We start from the raw sequence: 27,761 nt of genomic DNA, 5'->3' as shown, positions 1-27,761 counted from the left end.
TCGGAGGGGCGGTGCTGAGGGAGTGCTGCACTGTCGGAGGGGCGGTGCTGGGGGAGCGATGCACTGTCGGAGGGGCGGTGCTGAGGGAGCGATGCACTGTCGGAGGGGCGGTGCTGGGGGAGTTCTGCACTGTCGTAGGTATGTCTTTCAGATGAGACGTTAAAATCAAGGTACCATCTGCCATCTCAGGTGAGACTAATCGAAGAAGAGCAGGGGAGTCCTCCTGGTGTCCTGGCTAATATTTATTCCTCAACCAACATCACAAACAGATTATCTGATCATTATCTCATTTCTGTCAGTGGGACCTTACTGTGCAAATTGTGTTTGCCCTCAATACAACATTTCAAAAAGTAATTCATTAGCTGTGAAACGCTTTGGGGCATCCTGAGGTCGTGAAAGGCACAATGTAAATGCAAGTTCTTTGTCTTTTTATTTAAAAAGGAGCTGTTCTGTTCAAATCAAAGGGTCTGTTTGAAGAGTCAGTTTGAAAAGAACCCGCCTGAGAGAAAAATCAGTTTGAATTTCCAAGAAACTATGTAGGTTAATTAGGCTCCTACAGTGGTAAGAAATTCAAGGAAATGAATCACTATTATTTCAATGTTTTAAAAAAATCACTCTCGGGATGTGGGCGTCGCTGGCGAGGCCAGCATTTATTGCCCATCTCTAGTTGCCCCTTGAGGTGGTGGTGGTGAGCCGCCTTCTTGAACCGCTGCAGTCCGTGTGGTGAAGGTTCTCCCACAGTGCTGTTAGGAAGGGAGTTCCAGGATTTTGACCCAGTGATGATGAAGGAACGGCCGATATATTTCCAAGTCGGGATGGTGTGTGTCTTGGAGGGAAACTTGGAAGTGATGGTGTTCTCATGCACCTGTTGCCCTTGTCCTTCTGGGTAGTGGAAGTCATGGATTTGGGAGGTGCTGCCGAAGAAGCCCTGGCGAGTTGCATCTGCAGCAGCAATGCGCCAATGATGTATGCCTCCTGTGTGTCTCAGTGTCAGCTCCTCAACATGTACAGTATACAGTGTTTGTTGAAGCTAATTATTGTGCTCCCTCCTTCCCCAACAGCTGTCCTGGCTGAGATTAGCTCACTGAGTACAGACTGAAGATCAAAGCCCTGGGACCCACCTGGTCTGCAGGGCACCTGCCCAGGATGCTATATGGGCCGCTGACTGCAAGGGGCACTCTTGGTGTGTAATGAAGGCCCTTGCAGTTTTCTTGCCTTCTGCTCAATCTGGATAGACGCTCATTTTTAAAGTGGGAGACACCTGCACGTGGGAGGGTGGGGGGCATCATTGTGGCCAATGTAATATCTGTTCTCCCTGTGGGTAGTGGGGACATTACACACCTTGATTTGGAATTACAAACCTGTATTAAGATGAGCTATTTGTAAAGGCATCTTCAAGGAGCATGTGTGTAGTCACCGTTGCTCCTGATGCATCCTGTCTTCTCAACTCTTCCCAGCCTCGGTGAAGTCCTGCATCATGGGCCTCAGGCCTTCACCTTCCCAAACAGTAAAAAAACACTCTGTGCAGAATTCCAGCAGCAAAGCTGAGTAACTCTCTCCCAGACAGTATTATAGCCGGGGATCTCTGGATTTTGTACACATTATGCGGAATCTGCTGCCCCTTGGCTCCAAATACAGCTTGTCCAAGGCTTACCAGGGCCAGATCTATCAGACACCCATCCCTGTTACTGTTGTTCCTAAAGTATAAAACTTTCAGAAGAATATAAAATAGAGCAAAAGAAACTGGTCAGGAGAGCTGAAATAGAAAGTGAGGTTACTACTTAATTGCCAGTGGTGTTGGCCATGGTCAGCTGATGAATCAGAATTGAGAGACTTCAGAAACTTGCTCCACAGAGCTGGCTAGTGGCCAGCGACTGCACTACATCGTGATGGTTGACAGAGCAAAATTGAATGGGAAATGTTGACATAGCAGTTTACATAGTAAATGTTGACAGAGAGGTGTGACCAAAAGTCGTGACAACAGGAAGTAACAATTGTGGACAGGTAGTGCTTGCCATATGCTAGATTTTAATAAAATATAGATATTCATAGCAAACAGACAGATCCCAAAGGTGACATGATATAGGACAAGTTGATAGTTCTTTTAAAGAGCCAGCACAGTTGCGAAGGCTGAATGGCTTTCTTTTGTGCTGTAAAATTCGATGATTCTATATCAAGTCACCAAGGGATAACAAATCTGCTAAACTAATTCTTATTCTTTCTATTTATAGAGATGGGAGCAGGAAGTTACAACTTGAAGTGCTTTTAATGTGGAAAAATGTCCCAAGGTGCTTCACAGAGGTGTAATCAGACAAAAATTGACGCTGAGCCAAAGAAGGAGATATTAGGAGAGGTGACCAAAAGCTTGATCAAAGAGGTGTGTTTTTTCCCCTCTCTTGAACAGGCCGTGGCATTTGCCAGCCTTCAATCCTTTGGTATAACTCCCATCCCTCAAAATGTTGGGAAAATTATGACTGGTGCCTCCCCAATCTCTCTCAGTATTCTGGGATGCAGCCCATCTGGCCCTGGTGACTTTTCCATTTTATGGTCATTAATTTTTTTAACATAATTTCCTTTTGAATATTGATCATCGGTGACGGTTCTTCCACATCATCCTCAGGCACTCCTACAGTCCCACTTACACCTGTTAAAAAAGAAGCAAAATCGATATAATTCAAATCTTACATTTATGCACACTTCCTATCAACTTTTTCATTTATAAATTGTTACGTCCACATTTATAATGGAGGCTGCCAGTGTAAACTTGTCACACAGCACCTCCACTGGTGGGAGGGTGTAATTCCAGAGTGACAAGTTTACATAGGCATTTACCATTATAAATGTGGTCATAGGAATTTATAATGGTACAATAAAAATAGAGGCCGAATATATTACTTCAAAGCGAGGATTGAATTAAATGTGCGCGGACTGGTCAATTTATTGCCCTCCTCCCAACTCCACTTCACCTGGAGACTAAACGTGGTCTTGAATCCATATAATGCATTCCGATAAGTTGATTGACTGGTACTTATTAGGTATCTCTGCCACTTCCTCATTCTCCGTTGAAACTGTAAACCTTTCCCCTGTAAACCAAATGCAGAATAAAAGCCCAGAACTGGAGACAGGTAGAATTAAAGCAACTGTGTACAGTTCTGGTCTCTATATTATAGAAAGGATATAGAGGCATTGGAGAGGGTGCAAAAAAGATTCTCAAGGATGATACCAGAACTGAGAGGATATACTTATCAGGAAAGGCTGAACAGACTGGGGCTCTTCTCTCTAGAAGGCTGAGGGGTGATAGAGGTCTTTAAGATGATGAAAGGGTTTGATAGGATAGACATAGAGAAAATGTTTCCACTTGTGGGGGAGTCCAAAATTAGAGGTCAGAAATATAATCACAAATAAATCCAAAAGGGAATTCAGGAGAAACGTAAGAATGGTGAGAATGTGGAACTCGCTCCCACATGGAGTAGTTGAGGCGAATAGCATAGATGCATTTAAGGGGAAGCTCGATAAACATGAGGGAGAAAGGAATAGAAGGATATACTGATAGGGTGAGATGAAGTAGGGATGGAGGATGCTCTTGTGGAGCACAAATACCAGCATAGAGCAGTTGGGCCGAATGGCTTGTTTCTATGCTGTAGCTTCGTTGTAACTTAAGCCACAGCTTGAGTACTGTGTACAGTTCTGGTAACCACAATACAGGAAAGATGTGATTGCACTAGAGAGGGTACAGAGGAGATTTATAAGGATGTTGCCAGGACTGGAGAATTTTAGCTATGAGGAAAGATTGGACAGGCTGGGGTTGTTTTCTTTAGAACAGAGGAGGCTGAGGGGAGATTTAATTGAAGTGTATAAAATTATGAGGGGCCTAGATAGAGTGGACAGGAAGGACCTATTTCCCTTAGCAGAGGGGTCAGTGACCGGGGGGCATTGATTCAAAGTAATTGGTAGAAGGATTAGAGGGGAGCTGAGGAAAAATGAGGGCGGTGGGGGTCTGGAACTCACTGCCTGAGAGGGTGGTGGAGGCAGAAACCCTCATCGCGTTTAAAAAGTACTTGGATGTGCACCTGAAGTGCGGTAACCTGCGGGGCTACGGACCCAAGAGCTGGAAAGTGGGATTAGGCTGGGTAGCTCATTTTCGGCCAGCACGAACACGCTGGGCCGAATGGCCTCCTCCTGAGCCGAAGATTCTACGGTGACTCGATGTAACGGTTTACAGTGAGCGGACGTCACAGCGTGCGCGCGCAGTCCCTGCTGGGAGCTGTAGTCCCAGTCCCAGAGCCCTGTCATTCTCACCCGCTTCCCGAGGTTTAAAAAAAAACTACAATTCCCGACAGGCGCCGCGGCGAAGCCTGTTTTTTTCCCCCCCCCTCCGCCCACTGGGCCCAGCCTCGCGTCGTTCCCTAGGTAACCGGACGTGCGCGCGCGGCGCCTGCTGGGAGCTGTAGTCCGTTGGCTCGCCTCCGCCCTCGTCGTTGCCGAGGTGACACACTACAAAACCTCGGGCGCAGGCGCGCATCGGAATATTGATTAGATCGAACACAGCACTGGCGGCTCAGTGGCAACGCGTTCGCGATGAAGAGGCGGCATTGCTGCCGCTGAAGGACCGGGTGACACGGCGGGAGGCGGGCCAGTAAGCCGCTCGTTCCGAATTGAATTTCAGTGCGTTAGTGGTTAGCGGTTTTCTCTCTCTGTGAAGATGGGGGACGGCGCGCACGATGTGAACGCGAACCCGCTGAAAGGGGATCCCCATCCCGATGGAGACCAGGAGCTGGAGCGGGCTCTCTGCCAGTGGCTGCTCTGGGACCAGGTCAGGCTGCACACCTCTCTCTCTCTCACACACACACACACACACACACACGTTATTTACCTCAGGATTTGGTCTCCTTTCTCCTAAAAATTAATTCTGGGAAATATTTTTCTTCAGTCTGTTTAAAAACAACCGTTTTAAAAGGGCTGCGGCGCGCACCGGGACCGTTGGCATTTGAAAGGCGTTGCTATTGGCAACAGACTGGGCGGCTCGTGGGTACCGTCTCGCAAGAGGGGGGTTGATGTAATGAGTAATTGGAGGTACCCCTGTTGGGGATGGATGGATAAAGGCGATTGATGTAATGGGGAATTGGCGATACCCCTGTTGGAGGGAGTAGAGGGGATTGATGTAATGGTGAATTAGAGGCACCCCTGTGGGATGAGGGTAGAGGGGTTGGTGTAATGGGCAGTTGGATTTATCCTTGTTGGGAGATAGAGGGGATTGATGTAATGGGCAATTGATGGTACCCCTGTTGGGAGATAGAGGGGTTTGATGTGATGGGCAATTGATGGTACCCCTGTTGGGAGATAGAGGGGATTGATGTAATGGGCAATTGATGGTACCCCTGTTGGGAGATAGAGGGGTTTGATGTGATGGGCAATTGGTGGTACCCCTGTTGGGAGATAGAGGGGTTTGATGGAATGGGCAATTGATGGTACCCCTGTTGGGAGATAGAGGGGTTTGATGTGATGGGCAATTGATGGTACCCCTGTTGGGAGATAGAGGGGTTTGATGTGATGGGCAATTGGTGGTACCCCTGTTGGGAGATAGAGGGGTTTGATGTGATGGGCAATTGGTGGTACCCCTGTTGGGAGATAGAGGGGTTTGATGGAATGGGCAATTGGTGGTACCCCTGTTGGGAGATAGAGGGGTTTGATGGAATGGGCAATTGATGGTACCCCTGTTGGGAGATAGAGGGGTTTGATGGAATGGGCAATTGATGGTACCCCTGTTGGGAGATAGAGGGGTTTGATGGAATGGGCAATTGATGGTACCCCTGTTGGGAGATAGAGGGGTTTGATGGAATGGGCAATTGATGGTACCCCTGTTGGGAGATAGAGGGGTTTGATGGAATGGGCAATTGATGGTACCCCTGTTGGGAGATAGAGGGGTTTGATGGAATGGGCAATTGATGGTACCCCTGTTGGGAGATAGAGGGGTTTGATGGAATGGGCAATTGATGGTACCCCTGTTGGGAGATAGAGGGGTTTGATGGAATGGGCAATTGATGGTACCCCTGTTGGGAGATAGAGGGGTTTGATGGAATGGGCAATTGATGGTACCCCTGTTGGGAGATAGAGGGGTTTGATGGAATGGGCAATTGATGGTACCCCTGTTGGGAGATAGAGGGGTTTGATGGAATGGGCAATTGATGGTACCCCTGTTGGGAGATAGAGGGGTTTGATGGAATGGGCAATTGATGGTACCCCTGTTGGGAGATAGAGGGGTTTGATGGAATGGGCAATTGATGGTACCCCTGTTGGGAGATAGAGGGGTTTGATGGAATGGGCAATTGATGGTACCCCTGTTGGGAGATAGAGGGGTTTGATGGAATGGGCAATTGATGGTACCCCTGTTGGGAGATAGAGGGGTTTGATGGAATGGGCAATTGATGGTACCCCTGTTGGGAGATAGAGGGGTTTGATGGAATGGGCAATTGATGGTACCCCTGTTGGGAGATAGAGGGGTTTGATGGAATGGGCAATTGATGGTACCCCTGTTGGGAGATAGAGGGGTTTGATGGAATGGGCAATTGATGGTACCCCTGTTGGGAGATAGAGGGGTTTGATGGAATGGGCAATTGATGGTACCCCTGTTGGGAGATAGAGGGGTTTGATGGAATGGGCAATTGATGGTACCCCTGTTGGGAGATAGAGGGGTTTGATGGAATGGGCAATTGATGGTACCCCTGTTGGGAGATAGAGGGGTTTGATGGAATGGGCAATTGATGGTACCCCTGTTGGGAGATAGAGGGGTTTGATGGAATGGGCAATTGATGGTACCCCTGTTGGGAGATAGAGGGGTTTGATGGAATGGGCAATTGATGGTACCCCTGTTGGGAGATAGAGGGGTTTGATGGAATGGGCAATTGAAGTACTAATCTTAAAATTAGAGCTAGGCCATTTAGGAGTGAAATCAGGAAGCACTTTTTCACACTAAGGATAGTGGAAATCTGAAATTCTCTCTCCAAAAGGCTGTGGATGCTGGGGGACAATTGGAGCTTTCAACACAGATCGATATATTTTTGTACGGTAAGGAGCAAAGGAGGGTTGAGGTACAGATCAGCCAAGATCTAACTGAATGGCTTTAGGGGCTGAATAGCCTCTCCTGTTCCTATATACCGGAACCACAGCATCAATATAGGGCTCTGTAATGAAGAGTGACCACTTAAGTAATGAACCGTTGCGCTGCTGGCAACCATGCTACTAAACCCCGGAAAAAGTCAAAAGGGCGGTGGAGGAAAATTGGTGGTGGGGAAAGATTGCTTTAAGGATCATAATTAGCTTCAACATCCTTTTTGATTTCTTTCATTATATGTATTTATAATTTAACAAACACAATCTGATTAAAATTACAAGCTTGTAACTTGTCTGGCATGTCTTTTCTAACATGTTAGGGTCAAATAAAATGATAAAATTAGCATCGAATTTGAATTGATAGGATACAGTGAAGCTAATGTGATGCCAATTCTGCAGAACCCCGAGAGAGACAGTGCAGAGACTAGCAAGACTAGATGCACTTATTATGCACTATTTAAAAAAAAACTATGCAGGGACACAGTGTACTGGAGTTCCAGCACCATCCCTTACTTACCAGCAGGATGCTAGGTTATATCAGCTATTATGGTGAAATCTTATTCTCAGCTGTGCATGGAACAAGAGGATGTTTTGAGCTACCCTCAGATAAGGAAGGTGTGCTAACTTAGGAAATATCGAGAGCAGAGAAAAGTTTACAAAGAAGTGTGTCGGTTATATCCCTAACGTTCCTTCAGAAAGGACTGTCTGATTGCCCATTGGATTCTATTTGTCTTCCCATTGTCTGTTGAGTTAATCTCCTCTATCTCTTCTCCCACCTCGGTGGACTCCAAACCCTCTCTTTTCCCCCCCCCACCCCCGCAAAGTTTCTCTCCAATTGTCCATTCCATCAAGTTGTTCTAAACACTTTTTTTCTACAACCACTGATTTCACACCTGGTGACAGAAGATTGGCACCCATGACAGAATCAGTAATCTAATCTCAGAGCCGGGCAGGTATGGTTGATTAACTAACTAGCCAGCATGCCCCACTAATGGAACCCGGGAGGAGAAAGGGGGCAAAACCCACCATTGAGACCTGTCACAAGGCTCCAAATAATCCTGCAAGCCATTGCTCCAGTTCTGGCTGGATAAGCAGTGGGAAACTTACCACTGCTTTGTGCTGGTAAAGCTTACTACCTGGTTAATTTCAGCAGTGTCTTGTTCACGCACGAAGGCCCCTAAGTCTTGGCTGTGCCAACCTGCTCTTCTTCGAAATAGTCCCATGGAATCTTTTACATCCACCTGAAAGGGCAGACAGGGCCTCGATTTAACATCTCATCCGAAGGACGGCACCTCCAACGGTGCAGCACTCCCTCAGTACTGCACTGAGTGTCAGCCTGGATTATGTGTTCAAGTCTCTGGAGTGGGACTTGAACCCACAACCTTCTGCCTCATAGGCTGTGTGCTACCACTGAGCCACAGCTGACACCTACAAGTAGCTTGGCTTGAGCATAGCTATGAGTTTCTGTACTGCATTTTCCAATGCGAAGTATAATTTTGGTACAAAACATTGCATCTCTCCATAATCATATACAGCTTGCAGCACATTTGAGTAGAATTTCTGACTGCTGTTGATCTGTGGTGGATATGGTTTTAAATTTGTGTGTTTTATGAATGAATAAATGTAAGGAATCTTACAACACCAGGTTATAGTCCAACAGTTTTATTTGAAAATCACAAGCTTTCGGAGATTATCTCCTTCGTCAGGTGAGTGAGTGAATGAGAGGTTATCAAATCGCATATCTTATATTAGGCTGGGACACGATCACACCAAAGGTGTCGTTGGTGTTCAGACAGGTTAGCCACGGAAAACAGTACGTCCCAGTATACTGAATACACAATGGGCCAGATTACACAGACAGAGAGAGAAAGAGACCCGAAAGTGTCTGTGTCTGTGTAATCTGACCCATTGTGTAATCAGTATACTGGGACGTATTGTTTTCCATGGCTAACCTGTCTGAACACCAACGACACCTTTGGTGTGATTGTGTCCCAGCCTAATATAAGATATGCGATTTGATAACCTCTCATTCACTCATTCACCTGACGAAGGAGATAATCTCCGAAAGCTTGTGATTTTCAAATAAAACTGTTGGACTATAACCTGGTGTTGTAAGATTCCTTACATTTGTCCACCCCAGTCCATCACCGGCATCTCCACATTATGAATGAATAGTAATCCTTCAGGCTCATCTGAAGCTAGAGCTCTAATGGTGATACTGACTATGATGGGCTTGATGTGGAGATGCCGGTGATGGACTGGGGTTGACAATTGTAAACAATTTTACAACACCAAGTTATAGTCCAGCAATTTTATTTTAAATTCACAAGCTTTCGGAGGCTTCCTCCTTCCTCAGGTAAATGTTTACCTGAGGAAGGAGGAAGGAGGAAGCCTCCGAAAGCTTGTGAATTTAAAATAAAATTGCTGGACTATAACTTGGTGTTGTAAAATTGTTTACAATTATGATGGGCTTGTTATTGGTGAAAAAACACAAGTTAAAAAAGAATTGTTTTTCAATGGTTACAATCAAGGTTTATAATCCTTGGTGTGCCAAATGTTTGCTTCCCCAACTCCAGCTGGAATGTGTCCCAGTGTAAGCATTGAACTCAGCTGCCTGCCAGTATTGAATAGCCTGTCAACTATTGTTCACACATGAAGGGTAGCTACTTAGGCAAGGTCTTAGATGGCTGACATTGTGGAAATATGCCCTAATGTGAATTGTAATCTTTCTACAGGAGGGAGGAAAACTTGGGAGAGGGGAATCTCTGTCAATTGGAACATGGCCATAGATTCCACCTGCAGGAGTGGCAAAACTGCTTCTCCTGTTTGAATATGGAAAAATATCGCTGCAGCTGACATTGAAAGTTTATCTCCTCTGTTAACATTGCATTATCACAGAATTTTTGGTTTTTAATTTTATGGATATCATTTCCACACAATTTCAGAGATAAAGCAGTATGAAGTTTTGATGTTGACCTTTCTTCTCTGAATGTTGTGCTCAAGGTGAGGGATGTTAGTCCTGGGGGATGGAATACTTCATTTCATGTTTCAAACAGTCCCAGGTTGGGTTGAAAGCAGAATGAAGCTCATTTTACACCAGTATGGCATTTCCCCACATTAGCTGTCCTGTGAGTGCAGCCTGAGATTGCCGATTGATGCTGAATTGCAAGCAAGTTACTTGTTTACTCTACATTCATGTACCTCTTGATTGAGGCCCAACCCCACCAGGAGCTGAATACTGACCAAACTAACATCACATAGGACCCTTGCATGTAGCATAAAAAGGAGACTTGTTCCCCTCTGGGCTGAAGTTGAACCCAGATCAGAGGTGAAAGGTCAGCATCTAATCCACTTCACCTGTATCATAGAATGGTTACAGCACAGAAGGAGGCCATTCGGCCCATCGGGCCTGTGCCATCTCTTTGAAAGATCAATCCAGTTAGTCCCATTATCCCCTGCTCCTTCCCTGTAGCCCTGCAAATTTTTTCCCAACAAGTATTTATCCAATTCCTTTTTGAAAGCCACAATTGAATCTGCTTCCACCACCCGTTCAGGCAGTGCATTCCAGATCATGACTACTCGCTGTGTTTTAAAAAAAAGTTTTTCCTCATGTCACCTTTGGTTCTTTTGCCAATCATCTTAAATCTGTGTCCTCTGGTTTTTGACCCTTCCGCCAATGGGAACAGCTTCTCTTTATTTACTTTTATCTAAACCCTTTGTGATTTTGAATACTTCTATCAAATCTCCTCTTAACCTTCTCTGCTTTAGGGAGAACAACCCCAGCTTCTCCGGTCTTTCCACATAACTGAAGTCCCTCATCCCTGGAACCATTCTAGTAAATCTTTTCTGCACCCTCTCTAAGGCCTTCACATCCTTCCTAAAGTGCAGTGCCCAGAATTGGACGCAATACTCCAGCTGTGGCCGAACCAGTGTTTTAATAAAAGTTCAACATAACATCATTGCTTTTGTACTCTACGCATCTGTTTATAAAGCTCAGGATCCCGTATGCTTTTTTAACCGCTTTCTCAACCTGTCCTGTCACCTTCAAAGATTTGTGCACGTATACCCCCAGGTCTCTCAGTTCCTGCACCCCTTTTAGAATTGTACCATTTAGTTTATATTGCCTCTCCGCATTCTTCCTACCAAAATGTATCACTTCGCACTTCTCTGTGTTAAATTTCATGTGCCATGTATCTGCCCATTTCACCAGCCTGTCTGTGTCCTCTTGAAGTCTATTACTATCCTCCTTACTGTTTACTACACTTCCAAGTTTTGTGTCATCTGCAGATTTCAAAATTGTGCCCTGTTCACCAAAGTCCAAGTCATTTAATATACATCAAAAAAAGCAGTGGTCCTGGTACTGACCCCTGGGGAACACCACTGTATACCTTCCTCCAGTCCAAGAAACAACCGTTCACCACTACTGCCTGTTTCCAGTCACTTAGCCAATTTCGTATCCATGCTGCCACTGCCTGTTTTATTCCATGGGCTTCAATTTTGCTGACAAGCCTATTATGTGGTACTTTATCAAACGCCTTTTGAAAGTCCATATACACAACATCAACCGCGTTGCCCTCATCAACCTTCTGTTACCTCATCAAAAAACTCAGTCAAGTTGGTTAAACAAGATTTGCCTTTTACAAATCCGCGCTGGCTTTCCTTTATTAATCCACACTTGTCCAAGTGAATATTAATTTTGTCCCGGATTATCATTTCTAAAAACTTCCCCTCCACTGAGGTTAAACTGACTGGCCTGTAGTTGCTGGGTTTATCCTTACTCTTTTTTTTGAACTAGGGCGGATCAGTTGCAATTCTCCAGTCCTCTGGCACCACCCCCATATATAAGAAGAATTGGAAGATTATGGCCATCGCCTCTGCAAATTCCACCCTTGCTTCCCTCAGCAACATAATGATGTTCCCATCCGGACCGGGTGACTTATCTACTTTAAGTACAACCAGCCTTTCTAGTACCTCCTTTATCAAATTTTAGCCCATCCAGTATCTCAACTACCTCCTTTTTTACTGTGACTTTGGCAGCATCTTCTTCCTTGGTAAAGACAGATGCAAAGTCCTCATTTAGTACCTTAGCCATGCCCTCTGCCTCCATGCGTAGATCTCCTTTCTCAGTCCCTAATTCCCCCCATTCCTCCTTACTACCCGTTTACTATTTATATGCCTATAGAAGACTTTTGGATTCCCTTTTATGTTAGCCACCGGTCTATTCTCGTAAGCAAAATACTGGGGATGCTGGAAATCTGAAATAAAAACAGAAAATGCTGGAAATACTCAGCAAGTCATGCAGCATCTGTAGAGAAAGAAACAGTTAACCCAGTAGTAATGGCGCTTTTATTGTTTCTTAACTCTAACCAAATAGATTCTGTCCTTGACCCCTCAAGGAAATCCTCTCTCTTCAGCACTGCAATATTCTCCTTAATCAATATTGTCACCCCCTCTCTTTTTTTCCTTCCCTGTCTTTCCTGAATACCTTGTATCCAGGAATATTTAGTACCAAATCCTGCCTTTTCTTGAGCCAGGTCTCCATTATCGCCACTACATCATATTCCCATGTGGATATTTGCACCTGCAGCTCTCCAACCTTATTTACTATGCTTTGTGTGTATCTTTAGATATAATTATGCTTATGAACACCTAACCACGTGAAGATGATTAAGACCACAGCAGTCTCTGGTCCTAGTGTCCTCTTTGTGAATGGCTGCCTGCTTGAAGGGTAAACAAATAAAAATTGCTGTATCACAGCATGCAACACCCAGTCCCATCTCATCACTTCCATGTTGTTTGTCAATTTTACTGTGCGCACTCTTGTATTGTCTCTGGCTGTGCTGGACTGTGCTGTTCACTTTTTAGTATGTACTTCTTACCCGGTCAGTTGTATTTGAGAGAAGCAGTGGGAGGTAAGATGAGCTGAACATGAATATAGTGTATATAGAGTGAATTACTCCAGCTGAGACTTGGGGAGAGGAAAAGCAGACTGCACTCTTTTGTGGGGGAGTGAAATTCAGATGGCAACAGTTTCCTGTGAGCCAACTTCCTTAACTAATTTCGAGGCTAGCTGTTGAAGCAGTAGTTGTATCATTTTGTTTTTTACATCAAAGGTATAGAACATAAGAACATAAGAAATAGGAGCAGGAGTAGGCCAATCGGCCCCTCGAGCCTGCTCCACCATTCAATAAGATCATGGCTGATCTGATCCTAACCTCAAATCTAAATTCATGTCCAATTTCCTGCCCGCTCCCCGTAACCCCTAATTCCCTTTACTTCTAGGAAACTGTCTATTTCTGTTTTAAATTTATTTAATGATGTCGCTTCCACAGCTTCCTGGGGCAGCAGATTCCACAGACCTACTACCCTCTGAGTGAAGAAGTTTCTCCTCATCTCAGTTTTGAAAGAGCAGCCCCTTATTCTAAGATTATGCCCCCTAGTTCTAGTTTCACCCATCCTTGGGAACATCCTTACCGCATCCACCCGATCAAGCCCCTTCACAATCTTGTATGTTTCAATAAGATCGCCTCTCATTCTTCTGAACTCCAATGAGTAGAGTCCCAATCTACTCAACCTCTCCTCATATGTCCACCCCCTCATCCCCGGGATTAACCGAGTGAACCTTCTTTGTACTGCCTCGAGAGCAAGTATGTCTTTTCTTAAGTATGGGCACCAAAACTGTATGCAGTATTCCAGGTGCGGTCTCACCAATACCTTATATAACTGCAGCAATACCTCCCTGTTTTTATATTCTATCCCCCTAGCAATAAAAGCCAACATTCCGTTGGCCTTCTTGATCACCTGTTGTACCTGCATACTAACTTTTTGATTTTCTTGCACTAGGACCCCCAGATCCCTTTGTACTGCAGTACTTTCCAGTTTCTCGCCATTAAGATAATAACTTGCTCTCTGATTTTTCCTGCCAAAGTGCATAACCTCACATTTTCCAATATTGTATTGCATCTGCCAAATCTCCGGCCACTCACCCAGCCTGTCTATATCCCCCTGTAGGTTTTTTTATGTCCTCCTCACTCTCCACTTTCCCTCCCATCTTTGTATCATCTGCAAACTTTGATATGTTACACTCTGTCCCCTCCTCCAAATCGTTAATATGGATTGTAAAGAGTTGGGGACCCAGCACCGACCCCTGCGGAACACCACTGGCTACTGGTTGCCAGTCCGAGAATGAACCATTTATCCCAACTCTCCTGTTAGATAACCAATCCTCCACCCATGCCAGAATATTACCCCCATAAGGGGGTAACATATAGGTATCAGGATTTCTTTTTTTGCAGCGGCTCATAGATCTTTGGAATTAGTTGCCGGCTCATGCAGTGAGTGCATGTAGATGTTCAACAGGGAGCTGGACGAGTTTCTAGAGGAGGCTGATATCGCTGCATACAATAAGTAGGTGGGTGTTGGGTGATGTACCTCATTGTCACTGGGATCTCCTGGAATTCATTTTTGATCACCTTCAGGGGTCTTAGAGAAATTTTATGGAATTCTTTTTTCCCTAAATTGGCCTAAGGTTTTTTTAATCTGTATTTTTGCCTCTCCCAGGAGATTACATGACCACTAGTGGATGGGGAGCATAGAGGGCTGTGATTCTTAACTGTAACTTTACTGTAAAGGACAGGCTTGATGGACCAGCTGGTTTTTTTTTGTCCATCTTCTTCGTATGTTTGTAATGCTTTCAGTGGACTAGCGAGTAAAGGTACTGCCCATGGTAACAGAGGAGATTTACTAGAATGGTACCAGCAATGAGGGACTTCAGTGATGTGGAGAGACTGGAGAAGCTGGGGTTGTTCTTCTTAGAGCAGAGAAGGTTAAGGGGAGATTTAATAGAGGTGTTCAAAATCATGAACGGTTTTGATAGAATAAATAAGGAGAAACTGTTTCCAGCGGCAGAAACGTTGGTACTCAGAGGACACAGATTTAAGGTGATTGGCAGAAGAGATGAGGAAACATTTTTTTACGTAGTGAGTTATTATGATCTGGAATGCACTGCCTGAAAGGGCGGTGGAAGCAGATTCAGTAGTAACTTTCAAAAGGGAATTTGATAAATACTTGAAGGGAAAAAATTTACAGGGCTAGGGGGAAAGAGCAGGGGAGTGGGACTAATTGGATAGCTCTAACAAAGAACCGGCATAGGCATGATTGGCTGAATGGTCTATCGTACTATGATAAAACCAGAAAACCATAGGTTCAATCCCCACTGTGTACTCAGTTAGCTGATCTTAGCGAGGGTAGCGGTAGGGGTGCTATAATTGACCTTGATGTCCTGGGTTAGTGAGGGTAAAATCATCAGCATTCCTACTCCTGATCTCTATCCAGTCACTGCTATTGGAAAAGTGCTATGTGTGGATGTTGGAAAGTGCCAGAATTGGGCTTGGCTGTGATGCCATCTAGTACTCACTGTCGAGGATCAGACTGGGGTGAAGTACTTGAGGACTGCTGGTCCCCATGCAATCATGTTGCAGCAACAGTATTTTCAGGATGAGGGAGAGAGAAAATATCAGCAGTCAGTGAAAGAGAAAGAAGGATATTGACTTTGCTGGAAGTGAGAGAAAAGAGATTCAAAAGTGACTCAGCTGATCAAAATGTAGATTTTGGGATTGAGGGTGGTTTGCAGTTGTGAGAACTAAGCACAGTGAGATCATTTCACCAGGCATTCTTTTAGTTTAATTATTATGTGCTACCTTTTAGTGTTTTGTTAATGTTTTTGTACAGTATTCTTTATGTGGCATCTCATCAGTCAGCACACGAAGAAGGTATTACTTGTTCATTCTTCAGCCTTTGAAAATAAGTCAAGGAATGTAAAGGTCATCTTTCAAGATGCTTTTGTGTGTTATCTCTGTCTTGCTCTCCCACCATTATCAGCACTGTTGTGCCAAGGAAATGAGCAAAATCATCACAAATGGCTGAGAAGTGAAAGAAAAAGCAAGAACATGTCCAATAACAAAGCATTCTGTCCCACAAAAGGATGAATAGGGTTGTGGTTAGCCATGACAATTTTTTAGATAAGAAAAAGGATTCTTGCTAAATACAATGCGCACTTTAAACTATCCCATCCTTCATTTAACCTCAACGGTGCACTTGTAAGGTGGGTAACTAGAAATGTTGGCCATGTTAGCTACCCTACCGTAACACTTTTTTGTTGTTGCGTGTTGCCTAATAACTTTTGGGTCGTGGGTGGAGTTTAGAGAAACCCCCTTTATAAGCAGCCTGGGGCAGTCGGTGTGAGAAGGAGGGTGAGAAAGGCAGAGTGTGAAAATAATACTAATTTCAGTATTCAGTGATCTTAAAGACCTTAGTTGAAGTGCTGTGTGCAGTTTTGGGCTCCAACTATAGGTAGGATGTTGAGGCAATAGTGTACAGCGCAGATTCATGGGGTTGCTGCCTGGTATGAATGGTGGTAGTTTGGAATGCGCTCTCTCAAAAAACAGTAGATGCTAGCTAAATTAATAATTTTAAATCTGAGATCAATAGATTTTTGCTAGCCAAGGGTATTCAGGAATATGGAGCCAAGGCAGATGGAGTTAGCATACAGATCAGCCATGATCTCATTGAATGGTGGAACAGGCTCAAGGGGATGAATGGCCTATTCCTGTTCCTATGAGCAAATACAAATATGAAGAAAGACTCGTGAAATTGGGGCTGCTTTTGCTGGAACAGAGGAGATTGTGGGGTGATTTGATAGAGGTGTTTAAAATTCTGAAGGCATGGTAGAGAGTAGATAGAAAGAGATTGTTTCCTGTGATTGAAGGGTCTGGAACGAAGGGACATAGATGTAAGATGAAATTATAATGCAAGAGATTTAGGACAGAGAGCAGGAGAAACTTTTTTTACATAGCAGTTTGTGAGGCTGTGGATTGCAGTACTGGAATTGGTAATTAAAGCAGAGACCATGTTGACATTTAAGAATAGGTGGTTGAAGGAAAGGGAAATGAAGAGATATAGGAAAAGGATGGCCACATGGCACTGGGACTATTGCTCATGTGGAGGATAAACACAACGTGGACTGATTGGGCGCAATAGTCTGTTTCCATGATGTAATTTCTATGTATTTAACTGAGCTCAGCCAAGGCATAATGGGCTCCAATGATTTGGACTTGGAAAGGGAAAAGCAGTTTCTGATCTCTATACAATTGCCCCACATTTGTAAGTATTAAACGAGGATGCTATTGCACTCTTGTAGTGCCTCCCAGGAAGGAATATCCTGCTGTCACTTATTCTCTAGGCTCTTCAAAGCAGATTAATTGCTTGGCTGAGGTACTTTTGGGCTCCCAGCATCAGTGAAATCTTCCAATGGCATGAGGCAGCATCTTTGGGAAGGGAGTGAATTACAGGGCAGTATAGAGTCCATGTCAGGGTACGTTGAACACATTTTGATAGTGAATGACCTTTTCTGATTTCTCATGTTATCTCTTAGCAGCCAGTTGATTACTTGCCATCTAAATTAATTTGTGGTGGAAGACCTGAAGAGGGAAGTGAAGAATATATAAAAATCAAATCTGAAGGAAAGCCAGTAAAATACTAGCAAGCCATCAGAATAAATAGCAGATTTGAAAAAAAATTCCATTCCTGACACTTAGATTTCTTTCTCTTTTTTTTTTCTCCCGTAAGGTGCTGACTTATGCTGGGGTTTGATTCAAAAGAAACTACATGTCCTGCTAAACTGTCTTTGACATGTAAATTTTCATAATCGTGTTTAGACCTTACAGTGGATGGGCTTGACATAGTAAGAGCTCATCTTCGACTTCAGTCAAAGAATCTTTGTGCTGTAAGTGAGCCTTTGGCTTTTCAAGGCAATCTTTGCTTTTCAAGATCATCACCTTTTTAGACACCGTACATTGGCACAAAATTTGAATTCTATGGTTTCTTTTCAATGGCTTAATACTCAGGCCAGCTTGAGATTATTCAAACTATCTTTCTTCATGCTTAAATTCCTGCTGTATAATACATAGATGTATGAATATATAGATGTTCTGACAATCAACTATATCTAATTTCTTGATAAACCTAGAATAACAATATGACTGATCAAATCTTGTATGAATGTCACAGCAGTGACTTGAGTTGCACTGACAGCAGCTGAAAGGGAAAATAAACTGTCATATCTTTTCATCAAATATCCTGAGTTGTAGCTTGGGCATTTGTTGCCCATTTCTATTTGCCCCAAGTCAGTCATGTAGTGTTGGACTAGGCAGGGATGGCAGGTTCCCTTCCCTTCCCTGAAGGACATTAAGTGAACCAGTTGGGTTTTTAAGACAATCCGATGGCTTTCATGGTCATTTTTTCTAGTAGCAGCGCACAACTTGCTATGGTGGGCTTTGAACTCCTGATCGCTGGGTTACTGGTACTGCACTACCATAACCCTACATTTGTTTGATGTGTGGTGACTGGCAATATTAATGATTGACATTTGTACTGAAATTTAGCAATTTTCAGTAGATTACTCGGAACTTTTTTTTGTTCGGAGTATATTATGCAGCAGATTTTTTTTATCCCCCAAATTTTATCCTCTATCTCTCTTCCTACATTGAAGATAGTGACTCAATCTGGTGCACAGGCCAAGTAACCTTCCAGCACTGCATCAGAGTGGCCCAGATGGTGATGTTTGGTATAATAACAGAAAATGCTGGAAACACTCAGCAAGCCAGGCAGCATCTGTGGAGAAAGAAACAGAGTTAACGTTTCAGGTCGATTGGCCTCTGCAGAATCACTTGAAATAAATAGTTTAAAAAATATTCGTGAAGCCCTGTCTTGTTCTTGCACAATGTCCACATGTTTGCATTGTCCATCATGGTTATTTGATAGTGATCAGGAACACTGGCTGATTTTCCTCCCTCCCACCCTCAGTCCAAAGGCACTGAGGCCAATTGTAGCACCTCTAATGCCATCCTAACTGAGATCAGCTAACTCACCACAGATCAGAGATGGAACCTTCTGGTTTGGTTTGTTACAAGCTCTCTGTACCAACTAAGCTTTAGAGAACTAAGATCAGACTGTGGTCCTATGTATGAGTGGGAAAACAGCCTATTTAGATCAGTATTCTACACCCAACTCATAAAATAAGAGATGAGAATATTCTCCTCTTTCAACTGCAAAATAAAAGCTGCTCTAGCTGCAACATGGTGTTCACTTTGAAGCCTAGATTAGGATATTGGAGATGCTCCAGGACAGAAAAATTAATCCATGAGATAGTTATCTGATCTGCACATTTTCCATGAATATACTTTGTGGACTGTTGTCTGAACAGTATTATGATTTCAACTGCTGATCGTAGCAGAGGTGGTTCAGAGAAGGTTCACTCGACTGATTCCTGGGATGAGGGGGTTATCTTTGAGGAAAGGTTGGACAAGTTGGGCCTGTATACACAGGAGTTTAGAAGAATGTGAGGTGATTTTTAAAAATTTGTTCATGGGATGTGGGTGTCGCTGGTGAGACCAGCATTTATTGCCCATCCCTAATTGCCCTTGAGAAGGTGGTGGTGAGCCGCCTTCTTGAACCGCTGCAGTCCGTGTGGTGAAGGTTCTCCCACAGTGCTGTTAGGAAGGGAGTTCCAGGATTTTGACCCAGCGACGATGAAGGAACGGTGATATATTTCCAAGTCGGGATGGTGTGTGATTTGGAGGGGAACGTGCAGGTGGTGGTGTTCCCATATGCCTGCTGCTCTTGTCCTTCTAGGTGGTAGAGGTCGCGGGTTTGGGAAGTGCTGTCGAAGAAACCTTGGCGAGTTGCTGCAGTGCATCCTGTGGATAGAACACACTGCAGCCACAGTGCGCCGGTGGTGAAGGGAGTGAATGTTTAGGGTGGTGGATGGGGTGCCAATCAAGCGGGCTGCTTTGTCCTGGATGGTGTTGAGTGTTGTAGGAGCTGCACTCATCCAGGCAAGTGGAGGGTATTCCATCACACTCCTTACTTGTGCCTTGTAGATGGTGGAAAGGCTTTGGGGAGCCAGGAGGTGAGTCACTCGCCGCAGAATACCCAGCCTCTGACCTGCTCTTGTAGCCACAGTATTTATGTGGCTGGTCCAGTTAAGTTTCTGGTCAATGGTGACCCCCAGAATGTTGATGGTAGGGGATTCAGCGATGGTAATGCCGTTGAATGTCAAGGGGAGGTGGTTAGATACTCTCTTGTTGGAGATGGTCATTGTCTGGCGCGAATATTACTTGCCACTTATGAGCCCAAGCCTGGATGTTGTCCAGGTCTTGCTGCATGTGGGCTCGGACTGCTTCATTATCTGAGGGGTTGTGAATGGAACTGAACACTGTGCAATCATCGGCAAACATCCCCATTTCTGACGTTATGGTGGAGGGAAGGTCATTGACGAAGCAACTGAAGATGGTTGGGCCTAGGACCTGAGGAACTCCTGCGGCAATGTCCGGGGGCTGAGATAATTGGCCCCCAACAACCACTACCATCTTCCTTTATGCTAGGTATGACTCCAGTCACTGGAGAGTTTTCCCCCTGATTCCCATTGACTTCAATTTTACTAGGGCTCCTTGGTGCCACACTCGGTCAAATGCTGCCTTGATATCAAGGGCAGTACACTCTCATCTCACCTCTGGAATTCAGTTCTTTTGTCCATGTTTGGACCAAGGCTGTAATGAGATCTGGCGCCGAGTGGTCCTGGCGGAACTCAAACTTAGCATCGGTGAGCAGGTTATTGGTGACTAAGTGCTGCTTGATAGCACTGTTGACGACACCTTCCATCACTTTGCTGACGATTGAGAGTAGACTGATGGGGCGGTAATTGGCCGGATTGGATTTGTCCTGCTTTTTGTGGACAGGACATACCTGGGCAATTTTCCACATTGTCGGGTAGTGTACTGGAACAGTTGGCTGGAGGCGTGGCTAGTTCTGGAGCACAAGCCTTCAGCACTACAGCCGGGATGTTGTCGGGGCCCGTAGCCTTTGCTGTCTTCAGTGCACTCAGCCGTTTCTTGATATCACTTGGAGGGAATCGAATTGGCTGAAGACTGGCTGCTGTGGTGGTGGGGATATCTGGAGGAGGCCGAGATGGATCATCCACTCGGCACTTCTGGCTGAAGATGGTTGCAAACGTTTCAGTCTTGTCTTTTGCGCTCATGTGTTGGACTCCGACATCATTGAGGATGGGGATGTTTACAGAGCCTCCTCCTCCCGTTAGTTGTTTAATTGTCCACCACCATTCACAACTGGATGTGGCAGAACTGCAGAGCTTTGATCTGATCCGTTGGTTGTGGAATCGCTTAGCTCTGTCTTTAGCATGTTGCTTCCGCTGTTTAGCATGCATGTAGTCCTGAGTTGTAGCTTCACCAGGTTGGCACCTCATTTTTAGGTATGCCTGGTGCTGCTCCTGGCATGCTCTTCTACACTCCTCATTGAACCAGGGTTGATCCGCTGGCTTATTGGTAATGGTTGAGTGAGGAGTATGCCGGGCCATGAGGTTACAGATTGTGCTGGAATACAATTCTGCTGCTGCTGATGGCCCACAGTGCCTCATGGATGCCCAGTTTTGAGCTGCTAGATCTGTTCTGAATCTATCCCATTTAGCATGGTGGTAGTGCCACACAACACATTGGTTGGTATCCTCAGTGCGAAGATGGGACTTCGTCTCCACGAGGACTGGTCACTCCTACCAATACTGTCATGGACAGATGCATTTGCGACAGGTAGATTGGTGAGGACGAGGTCGAGTAAGATTTTCCCTTGTGTTGGTTCACTCACCACCTTCCGCAGGCCCAGTCTGGCAGCTATGTCCTTCAGGGCTCGGTCAGTAATGGTGCTACCAAGCCACTCTTGGTGATGGACATTGAAGCCCCCCACCCAGAGTACATTCTGTGCCCTTGCTACCCTCAGTGCTTCCTCCATGTGATGTTCAACATGGAGGAGGACTGATTCATCAGCTGAGGGAGGGCGGTACATGGAAACCTCCTGCTGATTACCTTGCCCATGTTTGACCTGAAGCCATGAGATTTCATGGGGTCCAGAGTGAATGTTGAGGACTCCCAGGGCCACTCCCTCCTGACTGTATATCACTGTACCGCCACCTCTGGTCGGTCTGTCCTGCCGGTGGGACAGGACATACCCAGGGATGGTGATGGAAGAGTCTGGGACGTTGACTGAAAGGTATGATTCTGTGAGTGTGGCTATGTCAGGCTGTTGCTTGACTAGTCTGTGGGACAGCTCTCCCAATTTTGGCACAAGTCCCCAAATGATAGTGAGGAGGACTTTGCAGGGTCGACTGGGCTTGGTTTGCCTTTGTCGTGTCCGGTGCCTAGTGGTCCGTCCGGTTTTATTCTTATGACTTTTTTTAGCGAGATTTTACAACTGAATGGCTTGCTCGGCCATTTCAGGGGGCAGTTAAGAATCAACCACATTGCTGTGGGTCTGGAGTCACACATAGGCCAGACCGGGTAAGGACAGCAGGTTTCCTTCCCTAAAGGACATTAGTGAACCAGATGGGTTTTTACGACAGTCAGGTAGTTTCATGGCCACCATTACTGATACTAGTATTTTAATTCCAGATTTTACTTTATTGAATTTAAATTCCTCAGCTGCCGTGGTGGAATTTGAACTCATGAGGCATGATTTTAGCACCCGCTATCGGGTGCGTTCCTGGCGGGGGGGGCCCCCGAAAATCTGGAAATCCCGTAGCGGGACCGGAGCCCGCCTCGAACCCGCGCACTTCCGGGTTCCCCACTGACGCGCCGGCTTGCGCGCGCAGCCCCTGCTGGTGGGAATCCCGCAGGCAATTAAAGCCAGCGGGATGCCACTTGAACCTATTTATCCTGTTCGTTCAGGTCGTTTACAGACCTGATTGAGCTGTTTTATAAGGAGGGGTGGGATTTTACAGTGAACCGAGACTGTTTCCCACACTGGGGGAAACACTCCAAGTCCAAACGGAGGTGTTGCAGCCAGCAGCCTGTGGCAGCTGCAAAGGTGCATTCGACAGGTGGGGGAGACCCCACACCATCGCAGGAGGCCACTCCGTCACATTGGACAGAGGTTGGCCTCCACCACCCTCCTCCTAACAAGAAAACTCACCGACCCGGAACCGCCATCCCGGTGTGGGGACACATTTACCTACCTTGCAGACCCCCTCAGACCTACACCTTCCAGATGGGGGCCGCCGTAGTCGCAGTCATGACCTCCTCGGAGGACGAACAGCATCACCAGCCTCGCCGGCCACGCCGCCCGCCCCTGACACGTGGAGCTCCACAACACTGTGCTGTGGCACATCCACCCGCACAGCAGGAGGGAGGGCAACCACAGAGAGAGATGCGTCGCAGGAGGCACTACCCTCGCCACAGGGTCTACAGACCGAGGCTCAGCTTCCTGGACCTCTCTGAGGAGCAGTGCATACGGAGGCTCAGAGTCAGTCGCCGGGTAGTCGTGGACATCTGCAGCCTCCTTAATGACGAGCTGCTCCCGGACGGACCAAGCAGCATCATCATACCTGTCGCCGTCAAAGTCACCACTGCCCTCAACTTCTTCGCCTCCGGATCCTTCCAGGGTGCCACCGGGGACATCACTGGGGTCTGTCAGTCATCTGCACACAAGTGCATAAGGCAGGTTACCGACGGCTTGTTTCACAGGGCCTCGCACTACATCAATTTCGCCATGGATGACCGCAGCCAGATGGAGAGGGCGGTTGGATTCCATGGCTGGCTTCCCACGGGTGCAGGGTGTAATCGACTGCACCCACATAGCAATACGGGCACCTCCACATGAGCCAGGACTGTTCATCAACCGCAAGGGGTATCACTCCATGAACGCCCAGCTCATCTGTGACCACCGCAAGAGATTCCTACACGTGTGCGCCAGATACCCTGGCAGCTGCCACGATTCCTTCATCCTCGGAGTCCACCGTGCCGCCCCTCTTCCACGCTCCCAACACCGGCAACGGCTGGCTCCTCGGTGACGAGGGATATCCCCTGCACACGTGGCTTACGACACCTCTGAGGAACCCCACCACCGAGCCACAGCGTCGATATAACGACAGCCACATCGCTACCAGGTCTACAATTGAGCAGGCTATAGGGCTGCTCAAGATGCGCTTCAGGTTCCTTGATCGTTCTGGGGGAGCGCTCCAATATGCGCCACGCAGTTTGGGACGCATTGTAGTTGTCTGTTGTGCCCTGCACAACATGGCACAACAGAGGGGGGTGCCGCTGGAGGAGGCCCTGTCCACATCCACCACCCATATTGACGACTATGAGGAGGAGGAGGAGGAACGACCCATGGGGCGAACATCGGCTCACCTGGCTGCTCGTCAGGCCAGGGAGGCACTGATATGTCAACGGTTCTCCTAACAGCAGACTGTCCGAAGCGTCCAGACCTCCCCACGTGGACAGAGGAGCGGCCATACCAGCCCCCTCCCCTGCCCCCTGCACGGAACAGTGGTGCAATTACTCCTGCACCCACTGTAGTGTGACCCAATGGGTGGGACCAGGCGTTCGTCTGCATGCTGAGCCCCACGAAAGGGACCTATTGCACAGGCCGGTCAAGAATGGACAAGATGTGGCAGTAGTGGTGAGAACTATGGGGTTTATTGGGTATGTGCACTAAACAATCATAAATTAAAACATCACAGATAGTCATTCACCCTCGTGCATTCCCTTTGTGTTCACAACACCTTCGCCGTACGCTTCCGGGAACCCCTACGTGGTGCTACCCCTGTGGCTCCAGCAGAGGTAGTGGCAGGTTGCTCTTGTTGATGCCCTGACCGGGTAAATGCTTTGGGCCGACACCCTCTGGGTTTCGGTGCCCGTGAGGGCCCCTCCAAAGACTGCTCCTCCTGCACCTGTGCAGGGGCAGACTCGGCCACCTGGAGAGGAGGCAGCATTGCAGGTACTGGTTGAGAGGGGGGCAACGGGTGAGACGTGGGGGCACTTTGAGTGGCGTCCCCACTTCCATGTCCCCATTCACCATCATCCCCCTCGTAGCCCAAGCCCACATCACTCCTTCCACCCTGCTTGACGGCAGTTTGGATGACCTGTGTGAGGCCTTGGAAGGCCACCTGTAATGTATCTGTCAGCCTGTCTAAGGCGGCAGAATATTGCTCACCCTGAATCCGAACGGCCGTTGTCAGGGCCTGGATGGACTCAATGTTGAGCTGTGCGTAATGCTCGAGGGAGGCTAGCCTTTCCTCCATCGCAGACATTCCCGCACCTACCTGCGACACTATCTCGCAGATACCCTCCTGTACTTGTGCCGCCATTCCCCTCATGCAGGAGTTGGACTCCTCCATCACCTGCGCGATTGTGGAGAGTGCGCATGGCACCTGTTCCAGCACCTCAGCAATGTGCTCGTGCCCCTCGATGACTCTCCTTTTCACGGCTGGCCCCCAGGGTTCAGCATCTGGGTCCGGCTGAGCAGAGCCTGGAGAAGAGTGCTCCCACCGACGCGAACTCTCCACGGCTGCTCCTGCCACCAGGGTCTGCTCATGCTCACATGTGCATGGTGACTCACCGTGTGCAAGCCCAACTAAGGGAGGATGGGGACCCACCGAGGTGTGTGTATCTGCGCTGGTGGATGCATGGCTCAGATGTGACTATGGGCCCCCAGAGGCCGGAAGGTCCTCTGAGGAATCGCCCTCCAAGGTCACGGCGCTCGCAGACGGCCCTGCAAGAGAACAGAAAGCAATATTAGGCATGTGGGCAGATGTTGGGGTGCGGCAGATGCCAAGTGATGCTAAGATCATTCGCTATCATGAGTGCTGAGTGTCAGCTTTCTGTCACCGGCCGTTTCTGCAACCCCAGCCTCGCCATCCGCCACGGACAGGCACTCCAGCGTGTGGCTGAGCTCTAAAGCCTCCTGCTCCGCGTCCGTTAGCAGCACCTCGTGTGGCGGGCCACCTCTGGTCCGGGCCCTCTCCCGGGCGTTCTTGCATCTCTTCTCCTGTCAAGGCAAAACGCAGAGGCGTGATTGAGTGCTGCTTGCATAGTGAGACGCTGCAAGCATTGGTGTGGGTGGGTTGAGCGTGAGGGAGATGGATGGGAGGGTGCGTGTGCCACATGGCCATGCCATTGTATGGGGATTGGGTGTGTGGTAGTGTTCAAATGGGGACAGGGGCGGTGAGGATGATAGCTGAGTGGATGTGAGGAGTGATGCGAGAGCGCTGTGATGGTAGTGCAGAAGGGGTTGTGTGGTGGTGGAGGTGATGTGGAGGACGGAGAATGCGTAAGTGTACTCACTTTGCCGGACCTAGTTAGGTCGTTAAACCTCTTGCGGCACTGGATCCAGGTCCTTGTGATGTTTCCCCTGCTGCTCACCTCTGCTGCCACCTCCGACCATGCCTTCCTGGTGGTGGAGGGAGGGCACTTCCTGCCATCGGATGGGAACAACGTCTCCCTCCCCATCCAGCAGCAGCTGGAGTGAGGAGTCTGAAAACCTTGGGGCAGCCTTCCCCCTGGGATGCTCCATGTTCTGAACGTCGTTGGTTGCAGCAGGAGGAGCATTGGTGGACTCTCCCTTTAAATAGAGCTCCACCAGCTCTCAGACGTCACTGCGCATGTGCAGTCCGCCGGCACGCAGCTGAGCAGCGGCAAACCCGGAGCCGGAGGTAAGTGGCTCCAATTAGCCCACAATTGTGCGCGAATCGCACAGATTTCACCGGGCGCGTTACCCACATGCCCGATAGCCCCCCCGCCGAGAACCCGCAGCCCTGGTAACATCGGGCCCATGATTCCAGGTTATTAGTCCAGGCCTCTGGATTATTAGTCCAGTAACATAACCACTATGCTACCGTACCCCACATCTTCTTGAAACATATAAGATCCTGAGGGAACTTGAAGGAGTCGATGCTGAGAGGATGATTCCCCTTGTGGGAGAGACTAGAACTAAGGGACACAGTTTAAAAATAAGGGGTCTCCCATTTAAGACGGAGATGAGGAGACATTTTTTCTCTGAGGATCGTGAGTCTGTGGAACTCCCTTCCCCAGAGAGCGGTAGAGGCAGGGTCATTGAATATTTTTGAGGCTGACTTAGATAGATTTCTGATTGACAAGGGCTTCAAAGGTGAAAGTAGGGTTGAAGTCACAATCAGATCAGCCATGATCTCCTCAAGCCTGCTCTGCCATTTGATGGGCTGAATGGCCTACTCCTGCTCTTAATTCATATGTTCGTATGACCTTTGACTAGAAATCTCTCCTAAAGTGCCAGATCTTGCCCTTCCAGTGGCCTTTGAAATCTTGACTTGTTGCGAAGTGACATGCAGCTGTGTAGTGTCAGAATCATGATTTCTGTAGCCAGTATGGACTTAAAACTTATTTCCACCTATGCTACACTTATCGACCAGGGCAAGACCCTGGAAACTTCCAAGTGCCCATGCAACCAGCCTGGTAGAATGTTTTCTACCTGGAGGGCATCGCAGCCAAGTTTGATTGTGCGTGTCAGATGAGCGCAGGATCAGGTACATGCGCTTCCAGCAAAAGTTGATGTCTAGCAACCCATAGCAGGAATTTTTATTTATGCTACCCTGAGTGAGATTGGTTAACAGCACAGACTGGGGATTGAACCCAGGACCTTCTGGTCTGGTTGGCTCAGTGACAGGCCGTTTAGTAAAGACAGCGTATCAGTGAGCTATACTCGTACTTGTGTAACTGCGTTGACTAGGCAAAGAATGTAGATTATTGATTGTTGTGAGTTGGGCAAGAGAA

General features: G+C 47.1%; 1 protein-coding gene and 1 long non-coding RNA gene across 3 annotated transcripts in view; one reads left to right on the top strand and one right to left on the bottom strand.

Moving 5' to 3' along the window:
* Positions 1-2,008: 2,008 nt before the first annotated feature.
* LOC137322660 (uncharacterized) lies at positions 2,009-4,231 on the bottom strand. 2 transcript variants are annotated; one of them, XR_010963203.1, is made up of 3 exons: positions 4,009-4,231; positions 2,967-3,083; positions 2,009-2,644 (listed from the first exon to the last, which is right to left on the bottom strand). It is a non-coding gene; the product is annotated as an uncharacterized lncRNA (long non-coding RNA). The 2 variants fall into 2 exon arrangements; XR_010963204.1 differs by having other exon boundaries at positions 4,071-4,231.
* Positions 4,232-4,494: 263 nt separating this feature from the next.
* pgm2l1 (phosphoglucomutase 2-like 1) overlaps positions 4,495-27,761 on the top strand; it is an 82,678-nt gene continuing 59,411 nt past the window's right edge. Inside the window, exon 1 of the mRNA XM_067985581.1 lies at positions 4,495-4,813. Coding sequence (XP_067841682.1) covers positions 4,703-4,813 — 111 coding nt within the window. The 5' untranslated portion in view covers positions 4,495-4,702. The remainder of the gene's footprint in view (positions 4,814-27,761) is intronic.

The sequence above is a fragment of the Heptranchias perlo genome, chromosome 6, assembly GCF_035084215.1.
Source record: "Heptranchias perlo isolate sHepPer1 chromosome 6, sHepPer1.hap1, whole genome shotgun sequence".
In the NCBI taxonomy this organism is placed as follows: domain Eukaryota; kingdom Metazoa; phylum Chordata; class Chondrichthyes; order Hexanchiformes; family Hexanchidae; genus Heptranchias; species Heptranchias perlo.
The sequence above is the reverse complement of the archived record's forward strand: the minus strand, read 5'-3'. Positions and strand labels throughout refer to the sequence as shown.